Consider the following 13,443-nt stretch of genomic DNA (forward strand, 5'->3'; position numbering starts at 1 on the left):
GCTCACAGTTACAGTAATCTACCTAAAATCTGTGTTTCATGAGCTAATAGCCAAAGATGAGAAATTTCAGACAGCCTATATTTAAAAATAATCTGAAAAAGCCCCCACACCCTCAAGTGGAGTCCCAAAACAGCAAAAGAAAACATGAATGACATTTCTTAACTCTGGAGGAAACATTTAATTATTGTGGTCCAAAATAACCATTGTATCACCAGGACTGGTGAGTATCTGTGCTTTTCTTCTTCCTGGTATACTGAACATAATTGTAGTGCCATAGAAGACAGAAAAGAGAGCAACAAAAAATAATAATAGGAAGAAAACACACATGAGAAACAAACAAATCTGTAAATGTGACCAATGAAACGCTTATATCTAGAATATGGACATGAGAACATACCAGTGGACGGATGGACATTTGCAGCATTTTCCATCTATCCATCTATCAGAGATCACAGCTCTGGAAGAGAGGCAGAGTTATGATGGGACAGTTTGTAACAAAGACAGTATGATTTTTTTGTCAAAGCATTATAGAATACCATGGCCACAAAACTACCTGCCCTTTGAGCTGAAAAACCTCCACTGTGAAGCAGCCATCCATGGCCAGCTGAGATCTAAAGCAAAAAACCTTTAAGCAAAACCAATAAAAAGCCCCACAGAAGCATTGAGTACTTTTTTTTTTTTTTTTTTGCTTTTACTCCTCCATTATCTGTACGTTTTGGTATAAGAACCAAAGTCATCTTTGTGATTTAAATTGCATGTTGATTAGGCTGTTGCATGAGTATGTTGCCCTCCACGCTGTCTGACAGCAATAAGAAAATCAGATTTAAAAGACTAACAGACACAGGAAGGTAAATGACGGCAGATGGTTAGCTTCTCACCACACTTCTGTCACCTCCCTCTTTCAAAGAATTCAGCATAGAGGGGAAGAATGCTGCACCATTGGAGACCTACTTAGAATACAAGTAAAGAGCCAGGCCGATATAATCGCTGACTACGTACCTTATTTAGGCATAATGAAATGGTAGTGTTTCTACCAAGTCACTCTGTTTAAAGCACAGAAGCCTGCACAAATGTATTAACTACAGTATTTTACCTCCAGAAAACTATTCTTAAGAAAAATCTACATGACAAGTCCAGCTTATTCCTCCTGGGCCCTCCTAAGAATATGGAAGTGCCCTGGAGAGCTAAGAGAGTTAAAGGCAAAAAGAGCCCTGACTTTCTAGGAACCCCCCTCTGAACTGAATAGTAAAAACTCATGGCTCTGCAGCTAACTCCCAGTACAAATGGTTGTCAATCGGGCAAATAAGTGTTACTGGGGACCTTTAATTAAAATCAGATCAGGCAAGGGACTTGTGGAGATGCAGCATTGCTTTCCTGCAGAAATGCAGAATTCTGCTAAGTAAAATCTTGCTCTCCTGTTTCATTGATGGTCTTTCCTCCATATTGATGAATTCTAGAATGAGTGCTGTATTCTGATTTTCATTATCTTCCTCTGGTCTCATAGCATGGAGTTCTCCCATCTGTCATTCTGTGTTATTTTTTAGAAAGCATATAAAAATTGCTGAGAAACCTACAGTCCACTCTAGCAATATTTATGCTTTCTAAATGGAAGATTTTGAGACTTGCTGAGATGACTCTAACTGGTACTTTTTGGTGGAACACTCATTTTATATTCTTCTCCCATCCATCCTACAAAAAAGTCAAAAAAAAAAAAAAAGTAAAAAGAAGTAAAAAGCAGCTTTCCACTTTCAAATTCTTTTCACTAATAAATAGCACTGCAATTTGAGATACACAAGGAGAACTGGAAACTGATGCAGGAAAGAATTGCAAGAACTGTTCAAGGATTAAAAACATACATTGTAAAGAAAGTCTCATATGCTGAATCCACACTGCTGAAAGACGAGATTAGTCTCCAAGCAAGCTCTGTATGTAACTTCCCTGTTTGCTCGTAATTTCAAAAATGGTTCATAAATTAATTTCAAATTGAACTGTATGTTATAGATAGTTGTAAATAAGATGATATCTGGAAAATAAAAAATCTACAAGGGTGATTCTGTTACCATTTAAAGGTGATGAGAGAGGACATAGCTGTAAACTTATGCAATATAACACAGCTGGCTAGGATGCGTGATCAGGACATAGGCAAGTAAGTCCAGCATCAGCTTTGATTCAGAGCTCAGATCTAAGCAAATGTTTTACTCCAAGATCTATGGAAGTTTCTTGACTTTGTACAAAAATGTGTTGAAAAAAAAATGAAGATTTGGTTTGGTAACTGATACATACAGATTCTAATCCTTGTGGAGATGAGAAGTCATTATAAAGTAAAATAAATAAATGTAACAGGAAAAAGTGGAGGTCATTATTTCAAGAGTATCTACTGGCCCAGTCATTAGGATGTTTCTCTTATTCAAATGCACTTCAGAAATCAGACTACGTAAAGCTCAGTATCCCAGCTGCCAGCTGAATAGTTGTGCAGCTGGATTACAGGAACACAAGTCTGGATGAGTGCCACCGTCTCCTCATTTCTGTGTAAAGTACAATGAGAAGCGCTACTGCCAAAAATCCAGCATAGATCCACTTCATAGTTTCAGAAAATGTAGGCATAATGTGATCATCATGCACATAAGTGTTATTGGAAGCACGCAAACATTTGTAACCTAATCTTCATCATCTAAACTTTGCAGATCACTTCCTTAGTGATCGTGTCTTCCTTAGTTCTTACAAGTTCCACTGTTTAAAAAACAATGAGCTACCCTGCATTTGCCAAAGGCTAAGAGCATCCATTACCATACACCAGCAGACAGGTGATCACAGATTGCAACAAAGGGCCATGAAGTTCCTCAAGAACTGCAGCTTCACAGAAAACATGAATTCTTCACTCCACCTCCATTACAGCCCATGGTAGCACTGTATTTCAGCACTGGTCTCAGGAATGCTCACACTGAGCTCTCTGAGTGCTCCATTAACCCTCCTTTCACAGACTTAGTGGGGGAAAAATGATGGATAAGATACTGCATTTCACTTATCTCCACATTTTAAATATTAGAATGTTATACAACTCACTTAATAGCCTTTGGATTTATCATTTAGATCATCTTTGTAATTCTACACCACTAAAAATTCTGGTCGTGAAAAACCCTCCTTTAAGATTAGCACACTACATACTGCAGCATTAACAATTTACTTTCTGGCGTGGCTTTTAGCTAGAGGAAAACAGATCTTCAAGGGCTAAGAGTCTGGATAGGACATACTGTTTCAAGATACAGCATATAAAACACCAACTTTCTCCTGCTGCCATCCCTTCCTGTAAAACTGCATTAAGCCTTGAAAGCATTCAAACACCCCATCAAGAATCAGAAGAGCAGCTCCCCCCTCAGTCTCTGCTCACTTATCTGTGCAGCATCCTCTCACTCCCCCTGCAGCAGATGAAGGGGCCTCTTATGCACTTCGTGTACTGCTTTCTGCTGAGTTGCTCTTTATTTCTGACTGCACATCTCTGGCAAGCTGGAGAGAAGCCCTAAACAAGTATCAGTGCCAGCAGTGACACGTCCCTCACACGTAGCAGGCAGCTCAAAACTTTTCAGGCTCAAAAATACCCTGAACGTTAAGACTGCAATGCAGAAAGGGGCATTTCCTCAATGTGTATAAGATCACACTTCCTTGGCTTTAAAGCACATGCATCTGACAACCTCATCTAGGAAACAGATAAGTAGCTGAGCAACTCTACATAGCTCAGCCTACATGACCCCTCATACTCAGAGCTCCTCAACAAAAACAGATGCAACTTTATGCCACATCACTCTCCCAAAGTTGCTTTCTTCAAATATTGGATACAGCTGTCAAGTTCATCACAGAGTACTTTCCTTACAGCTCCCCCAGAAACTCAGTCTCCTGTGCCTCAATGACTACATCTTGAAAATGTTCTTTTAGTCTCAGCAGATGATATAGTTTATGACTTTCTTCCCTCCCTTAGAGTCAGAAATCCAAAGACTGACAATTTCGTAGAGGATTAAGCTGTAAGTAGAAAAGGCAAACTAAAGATGTTTAAGCCAAAGCAACATAACTTGGCTACGAAAGATACTGGCAAAAACTAAAAGCCACTTAGAATTCAACCCAGAGTACTCACATTTCTATGAGTAGTATCTAACAAATTACATATTTTCTTTACCATTAACATGTGTATTAGAATGGAGGATTAAAACTGCCTGTTTATACGGTATGGGCTGTGTCACACTGCACAGATCAGGCTGCTTCTGACTTCAGAAACTAAACTATACCCACAAATCCTTTTCTTGCTCAGGTCTGTTTCCTGACCTTTTGTTCATGCTTTTGAAGACACACATGTGCAGTTTTAAGCACACTTATCATTCAATGTATTCTTACAGTACTGTTGCAGACATTCCACAGCCATTCTGCACAGCCTTCACGTGACGAATGCATAAGTAGGAAAGCACACAAGCAAAACTCCTTCCCAAAATTCTCTATTAATGGAGGGACAGAGAGAGAAGGAAGGAGAATAAAGAAGTGAGCTGGGAACAGCTAGTTTTGTGGGGCTGCAGTGACTTCTGCTGACAACGTACTTGGTCTTAACCATCCTCTGTTCTGCTTGTCAAAGAAGCTTCTTATCAAGCACCGTGTAGATGCAGAGCTGGAAATACTGTTTTCCACTTCTGCAATTTGATTTCTGTTTTATAGAGCCCATAATGTCAACTGAGTCTTTTTGTGAAAAATGTAGACACGCTCTGATATAGCTAATGACTGGTAAATAAGTTGCCCAACATCCAGCCTCATCCTCCTTGTGAGTGCACTCACAAGCTATGAGCTACCTCAGGGCGAGCTTTTTACAACCTCTTGTTGCATCTGCTATTTTTCCAAAATGAAAGAGTTATGGAATTGAAATGTTCAACCTTGCCATTACTCTCTGACCCAGAGGCTATTAGTTATTCATATGAGATATGATAGCTTCAAGAGACTTCCACGCAGTAGGACAGTCAGTGTCTTGGTAGGGTTTCCTTTTTGCTTGATTTGAAACTTCTTTCGCTCTTCCCAATTCTAAAAGCATACTAGCTGAATCACGCTGTTCAGCAGGCTGCAGGTTCATCTCTTTTCCCCCCTAAGGTTTTATGTAGAATTTAAATAATGAAGATGTTAATTGTGTACATGGAATTGGGAACTGAAATTCAGCAAACACTCCTCTGTTTCCATGCTGACCCTGAACCCTGTTTTGGTTACTGAAGTTACTACATTTGCTGACAAACTCATTCCAAATTCAGTAGGTAGCATCATAAAGCCACATACCAAATGTTCCAAAACACATCCCCTCACAAATGATCTTCTTAAAAAGAAAATTTAATCATGGCTGTGTTTTGCTGAGACTCCAACAATCCCCAATACGATCACAAGATCCTGGCTTTAGGGAACCCTCCATCAGGCTGTAATTCCCTATACATATTGAGAATAATTTAAGATAATTTTAGGAAATATTTTGAGATACTGGAAGGAGGTTCCCTGTGTACTACTAGAAAAAGCAGTTTGTCTGGATACTTCAAATGGAAAAAATGCAAGGAATGAAGAACTGGAAGAGAACAGAGGCTCAGACTGCTGAGGCACAAGACTGTCCTCAGACCAGCAGGATTTCTTCATTTTTGTTTACTTACAACTGAGAAGGAGCCTCCTGATCAAGCAGAGATAGAGTGGAGCCCTCTAACAATCAGAGTGAAATCTAAGCATGTAGCTCCCACCACTGCATTTTAGCCTTCTTGTAGCTTTTCCTAGATGAACAGGTTAGAATGACAAACTTTCATCCCAAGACAAAAAATAATGATAACTCCGTTATATAAGATCCTCAGAAAGTTTTGCCCAAGGTAGATAAGTCCACTGCAGCATGCACTAATACTAAAGAAGTATATAACTAAAATCCATGAAGTTCAGGCAAAGTCATATGATCAGCTGAAAGTAAGTCTGGAAACATTCGTATTAGAATTATCTCATTATCATCTAATTACTACCTAACAAGAAGGGATTTATATGAACAATCTTATTAGGTAACAAAATAGGTAAAACTCATTTGGCTCAAAGATGAAGCTACTCAAAATCCAAAGAAAATCAAAGTATTTGCTATCAGTATATATAGGTCTTAGAATATTTTAAAAAAATTAAAAAAACTTATTTAGCATAGTATTTTTAACATATAAAGGAGTTCTCAGCTTAAGTATAACAAATTAATTTTTATCAACAACCCAGTTTTGGAAAGTTTTGAACAGATGCAATCAATGATTTCTCGAGCCTTTAATATGAAAAGTTTTTAAACAGGCAATTTATAAACCTAAACAAAGGACCACTACAGAGCTTCTATAAGGAAGCATATATCAGGTGTCAGCTCATCAAGTCACAAAAGACAAGCTCATACTCCTGGACTTAAAACTATTTCACAATTTTGTTCTGGGTCAAGACACTAATATTTCAGAAAAGAGCAGTTATGAAATTCCAAAAATTCTGACATTGAAGATGTTAGGAATGGTGGTGGAGGAAAAATATTTAGGAATTAATAGTTTTATGTTTATGCTCATTTTTGTTTCTAGCATAAAACATTTGAATTGGCTCTTTTTATCTTCTCAGTTTTATTACCTAGTTGCATCTACAGGATGGATGCAGAAAGATTTCCATCAGCACATTTAAGGAAGAACATCTCTTTCAAGCAAGGCACAAAATTTAAATTTATTTATGTAATTTGATTAATCCCAATTTCTGTTTTACATCAAGTACAAAAACCAACTTTAACGTAGGTGTAAATACAATTTCCACAAAGTTGTTCAATGAAATTTAAAATCAGTTACGTATCCAGAACTGTAAAGCACAATTAAAAGCAGCCCAGGATATACAGACTGTTTACTACAACTGCTGAAAGAGCTCATAATGTATGAATATATTTAACAACCTCCAGTAATAAATTAGAAACTCCTTTCTAAGCTTTCATTTGAAACGCGTTTAAGTAATTCTGTACCTAACAAAGGAAGCATTGAAGTTTTACTCAAGCTGATGCCTAATGAAACATACACACAATGAAAAATTAAATAACAGAACAATGATTTGAATATTTTGGTTGAACACTTCTAAGAACAGTAAGCTAAGATAATATAGAAAAATAGCAACAGATTCAAAGAATCATTCTCAAAAAACTTACAGTGTACTGTAGCTGCCTGGAATATTCTAACAATTATAGAAAATCATATTTCCAAGTTTGGTATGTCTGTGTTATGTAGAAGACATACATTTAAGACAACCATCCAGGAACTTATTTACAAATAGAAGCTTATTCATTTTAAAGTAGGTATAAAAATCAGTTTTGGCACTAACCATAAGGCAATGGATGATATATACCTAAAATTGCAAATCACATAATGAAAGCATAACCAGAAGAAAATCATATTCTTTAACTTATTTTTAAATGAAAGTATGAGGCTTTAAATGTAACTAAATTAAAGAATCACCATCTTTAAAGTCACTAAGTCACCCTACCCAATATACTGAAGATTCTTCTTAATAAGCAACAGTAAATTGCTTTAAACCATGAAAACACTGGGCAATTTCTTCTGGGAGAACCTAATACTTCTATGGTTATTAAATTAGCAAATTAGTTTTAGTTTTATTACCAGAAGATAGCAAAGAGTTAAAGGATAACATCATTTTAATTATTAAGCAGAAAGAAATTACATTAATTGGAAGTCCAGCCTTTGTTAAAGGTCTTTAAAAAAAATTGCCATTCACTCCAGTGAGTAAAGATTAGTTTCAAACTTTTTTTTTTATTTCTACAAGTGTATTTTTAACAACTTCCTGTTTGCATTTCCATGAGCTTCAATGATATTTCAACCTTAAAATTCAGTTTTTCAGTGTAGTCACATTTGCACTGCAAAGACTGAAAATCCAGATTTCGTAAGCTGTGGATTTCAGTTAAGTTTTAAAAATAATTTTTGTATTCAACCTAAATTTATAAAAATTTTTGTTTTCCCAAAACTTAAGGCAAAAAAAGTTTTATTAGTTATGTTTCTTTAAATCTGAGCAGGTGTATGAGGCTGTTTAAATATCAAAAAAGCTAGTGCCATATACAGTATTACCAACAGAAAATAAAGAATAAAGTAGCATGCACCCTCTAAATGAAAAGAAAATTTAATTTTACAAGATGTTTAAATAACCAAAAGGCAAAAAGTATCTGTCTCCTCTAAGAGCATCTTCATAAACCACAGAAATTTTAGAGGACAACAAGTTACCAAAGTATTTCGTTCAACGTTTATACAAATACATTACTACAAGTTTACATACAGTCAAAAGACATCTCAGTGTTACCTAATTACTTAAATTTACAAGACAAACATAAATAAAGCTGTTAAAACAGGCAAGTACAGTACTGATCTATCATTCAGCACAACATATTTTGTATATCTTTCATCTTGAAATCAATCAGATTAGATTTGTGCGAAGTCATTCTTCAAACCTAAAAATAAAATAAAGAGAATTAAGTATATCTATGCAAGTTTCACACAACATGGGCTTATTCCAAATGCCTAAGTCCTTTTTTCAGGCATGTAATTTACCATTTAACAATGTCTTGTCTGTTCTTAGAAGAGGCCACAGTCTTTAAGGTTATTTTTAATAATGACATCAGTTACAGCATCAAAAACAAACTGCACATTTTTCGTATCTGTGGCACATGTGAAGTGAGTGTAGATTTCCTTTGTGTCTTTTCTCTTGTTAAGATCTTCAAACTGACACTGAATGTAAGCAGCTGCTTCTTCATAAGTGTTCGATCCTAGAAGGAGAAAACTGCTCAGTAAGCAGGCTTCAAAAAGGAAGAACTGAACATACACTGTATCTTAGAAGGAATTAGTTACTCTGAAACAATCACTAAAAACCTGAAAAGGAGTATGCTGATTTAAATAATTTCACAGCCACTACTTTACAATACAACATGTGTATCTTGTTGAAGGAAATCTTCTGAACAAATTTTTAGTAACAAAAAGTGCTCCAGGAAGACTATTTCTAACAGTGGTAGATGGAGCAAGTCATTAACTATTACATAGATTATATCCAATTCCTTCATTCAAGTTATTCACTTTCACTTTTCAATTTTTTGACAGTTTTTCTTTTCCTCACATGAAGAACAGTCTGGAAGTACAATGAAAATGATACATAAAAGGCCTAAAGCTTGTTAAATAGAATAGCCTTTTGTTATATATTTCCTGAACAAGCCACCTCTTCTAACATCTGTATATATATGCTCCCTTCAAATAAACTCTCACGTATCCTCAGGGATTCCCACTAGGGGCAAAAAAAAATCATCTGGGTAGAAAAGAATAGAATACAGAATAAAGAACAGGCTAACCAGAGTAGGTTGACAAGCACTATGACAGGAACACCTAAACACTATCAGTGGATCACCATCATTTCATCTCGTTAAAAAGATTAACGTGACTTCAGTACTCTTTTATTTGTAATTCCTAAGAACATCCTAGCAAATTAAACTTTATTTAAATATTTTGTACACCTACATTTATCAAATTCCTCCCAATTTGTTTATCAAAAATAAGATCATTTAACCCCAAATTACTTGACACCTGTCCATTCCCAATACCTGCATATTCAGGGTAGCAAATAGTGAGAGGACTCCTCTTGATTTTTTCTTCAAAAAGATCTTTCTTGTTTAGGAAGAGAATTATAGAAGTGTCTGTGAACCATTTGTTGTTGCAGATACTGTCAAACAATTTCATGCTTTCATGCATCCGATTCTGTAATTTGGGGGAAAAAAAACATCAGACTTTATTGTATTTTATCAGAGTTTAGAAGTAAAACCAGGACATATATATTTGACTAGTTACAACTAGAAAAGTTATAAAACTTAAGTTTCCAGTATACAGATACCACAGGGAGATACACAACGGCCAAATAACACTTTAATGGACTTGATGATCTTGAAGGTATTTTTCCCAACTAAAATGATTCTATGGAAAGATTACATGAGAACAGTTTAGGCAGCTATTATATATTATTTTTCTCCATTTCCAAGCTTAAGTCTGTTTTAGTTTGTTCAGAATTTTTGGTGTGTTTTCACATTTTGCAATAATGATATTCTAGAAAACTCTCTCAGCGACCAGAAATGAGAAGGCTGTTGGGTTTGTTTCATTAAAAAAAAAAATGTTTCCCTAATTTTAACACTGTAGAAAAATTATCCAATATAAAAGTACTCTGACACTACTTCCAGACGTTTAAGTAGATGGCAGGTATGATCTGTTTTGACTAGATTTAACATGAAAGTGTGCTTTCCTGTTTTTGTTTTTCTTTCCTTCCAACTATTTTACAAGAAGCTGTAGGAATAACACACGCTTGTTAACGATTTACACAACAGATCAGCATCACTTTAGTCTACCCAGATAATAAAAAGCACACATACTCTGTGCATATTGACATGGGAGGAGTCACATCTTGAAAGAAGAGAAAGGATGGAAAGGGATTTGAAGAGAGAGAAAAAAAAGATTTCTGAAACTAAGGAAAGAAGTCAGAGTAAAACACTTATAAAGAAACAAAAACTGAAGGCTGAGGAAGGGTAACAAAACACAACAGAGACAGATAAGCAAACCAACTTCTTTGATATTTTGAGTATCCATAGAGACAAGGACATGTATTATTGAAATCCTCATTAATTTATGTATAATCTGAAATATATGAAAGAATACATCTGAAAAGAGTACTCATCTGAAAATACTTTCAAGAATAAAGAAATTAGTTTTAAAACTTGAAAGCACAAAATCTATCACCAGTCCTCTGAAAACTTTTACAAAAAGCCCATGTATCTCACAAAAGAAGTATTAGGTCCTTATTCTGAAAGAGGTATTCAGCTTCCCTTTCAAAATGTTTAGTTTCTAACAATTATTCCTTTCTTCAGCATTAAGGTACTTGCCATTTCCTCATCTTCAGCCAAGACCAAGTCATAATCACTTAATGCCACACAGAAAATAATTGCTGTAACACCCTCAAAACAATGAATCCACTTCTTCCGCTCCGATCTTTGGCCTCCAACATCAAACATTCTGCAAAACAGAAATAAAAGCAGGAAATGAACTTTGGATTTTCCAGCTTTCTGAACATTAAGTGATAAAATCTGTAACCATCAGCTGTGCAAGCCTGATCACAGCATTTTGAAAAACAGAATAAAATCCGCAATATTTATAATTTCATTTCATAATATAAGAAATAACTTCAAGTTATTTAGGACTTAGAAGTCTTCCCATACATTTCACAAAACATGAAAAAGTCATATGAAAGCAATATAAATCTGCTTATTTTTACCAAATGTATTATTACAAATAATTCCATTAACAAAGTTAACTGTAATCTATAAAAGCACACTTAGCTTAACTAAATGCAAACTTTCATGAAGTTCTTCAATATTTTTCCCAAATGAATAGTCCTAAGTAATAAAATGCCAACAATATAAAATTCTTCAAATCTAATGGCAGAATTCACTGTTTCAGTACTTTAGTATTTTAGAAAGGATGCTATTCTATGAAAGTTGGACAGAAATAATACTTTGTTGTCTCCGTGTTCTGAATCCAAATCCAAATACATAAATCTCAGTTTTTCAAATTTAGCCTGTCATCTCTAAATTGTTGTAAGCTTCAGCTCATCTCTGTTAAACAAAATCAGTTTGATCAGCTTTTCAGCTGACCATGTTTAAACAGAATTTGAATTTTTTTTAAGTGACACTAAACATTATTTTCAACATTCTCTTCTTAAAAGACAAAACAGGCATCATACAATAAAAAGACTAGTAATTTCCCCTCTAATAAAGGAACTTTTTGGAAGTGCAGTTAAGTGGGACAACTAAACTATAAAAGTGTTTCTTTTCAATTCCCAGCTTATCAGAAACAATGCGATAGGAAAAGACCACATACAAGAACTTAACAGCTGATGACCAGCAAGTTAGCATAGTTTATATGAATTTGCTTTCCTCTGCTATCTAAACGCTTTAAGGACTATTTCCTAACATCTGAGCTACAGTGAATCTGAAAGACTGAATGTTTTATTAGACATCTTTATTAACTGAACTTCAAGTATTTATGCAAGCCAGAAAAAACAGCATCCTGGATTTAATGAACTAAGTCATGAAAAAAGAACGAAACAACCAAGCAACAAAAACAACAACAGCAACAAAATGCAACCAAATAAGGGGACAGTAGTGCTACCCTAAAATGGATGCAAATTGCTGAATTTTCTCAACAAAACAGAACACAGACCTTTTCCATCTGTCTCCTTTCTACCACACAAAGAAGAGTCTTGTCTCAAATTCTTGTGATTACTTTCAGCTTAAAAACAATGTGAAAAGGTCACCATATGCCTTCCTTAGCTATGGTAGCCAATATTTTACCGTGCAAATATTGGATTTTTCCTCCTCATTACAATGAAATGCAATTATTCCTTTGAAGAGAGGCCTGACTTTTGTCTTCAGCAATTTTTCCAAGTAATTTTAACTTTTTTAGGCATTATCATGAAAAAGCTTAGAATTCATTAAGTATAAAAATATTTACATGGTATGGAGAAGACAGAAGAACAAAGGACAAAGATTTTCCATCCACTTTGGTTAGCATCTACCATGAAAGCCTTAATTGTGTATGCAGAGATCTGTTAGGTCACAGTCCCAGCACACTATGACACTGACAGAATATACAGATATTTATCTGATATACAGATAAATTTCAAAGAGCTTTGAAAGAATGAGAAGGTTGGATGCTTTACAGATTCCTCCTTGCAATCTGGGAGTACAGTTTGCAAGCTCATCCTTTGCCTTAATACTCAAAATCATAGTGCAGTTTGGCTACTCAAAAAAAAGTGTATTTTGCTTATACACAGTAAGTTACAGTCTACAGTGGACTACAAAGAAATACAAGGCAGTATTGAAAAAATTAAAAGTTTGTAAGAGCTGAATGTACCTGCCCTATCTAAAGGATGATGTCATTAAATAAATGCTTTAATGACCTTCTCTTTCATTTATTTAAATAACGCAGACTTTTCTGGTGAGATTGCAAGGTGACTGTTAATATAGTAAGACAAATTACTTCACTGAACTAAGTCTAAAGCACTGTAGATAGTTCTTCAAGTCATCACCATGATAATCTTTGTTATTTAGCTGTATGGGTTGGTTTCTGAATGGTTTATCAGCAATTGTGCAAATTTAAGGACTTGTGCAAGGTATTTCATTAGCACTTAGTATTTTTTAAAGCTAGCGTTGCCAAGTTTGACATGTTCTGCTTCTTTCTACTATTTAAGCTGAGAACATAGCACCAGCACCCATAAAAAATGTGATATAGGCCAAAAAGACAGCAGGTACTTTTTGTGATTTCTTTCACTGTTTTTGTTTTCCCCTCCCCCCCTCTTGCTGTTGTTGTTGTTCTT

General features: G+C 35.1%; 1 protein-coding gene across 4 annotated transcripts in view; it reads right to left on the reverse strand.

The window, feature by feature from the left end:
• Positions 1 to 6,691: 6,691 nt before the first annotated feature.
• Positions 6,692 to 13,443, reverse strand: part of GNAI1 (G protein subunit alpha i1) — a 34,709-nt gene continuing 27,957 nt past the window's right edge. For 3 of the 4 annotated variants that reach the window (XM_046922100.1, XM_046922133.1, XM_046922119.1), the window contains exons 6-8: positions 10,952 to 11,081; positions 9,629 to 9,782; positions 6,692 to 8,806 (exon numbers count right to left, since the gene is read on the reverse strand). In XM_046922100.1, coding sequence (XP_046778056.1) covers positions 8,616 to 8,806; positions 9,629 to 9,782; positions 10,952 to 11,081 — 475 coding nt within the window. In that variant the 3' untranslated portion in view covers positions 6,692 to 8,615. The remainder of the gene's footprint in view (positions 8,807 to 9,628; positions 9,783 to 10,951; positions 11,082 to 13,443) is intronic. The other variant, NM_205403.2, reaches the window with a different exon arrangement.

Source organism: Gallus gallus, chromosome 1 (assembly GCF_016699485.2).
Source record: "Gallus gallus isolate bGalGal1 chromosome 1, bGalGal1.mat.broiler.GRCg7b, whole genome shotgun sequence".
NCBI lineage: Eukaryota > Metazoa > Chordata > Aves > Galliformes > Phasianidae > Gallus > Gallus gallus.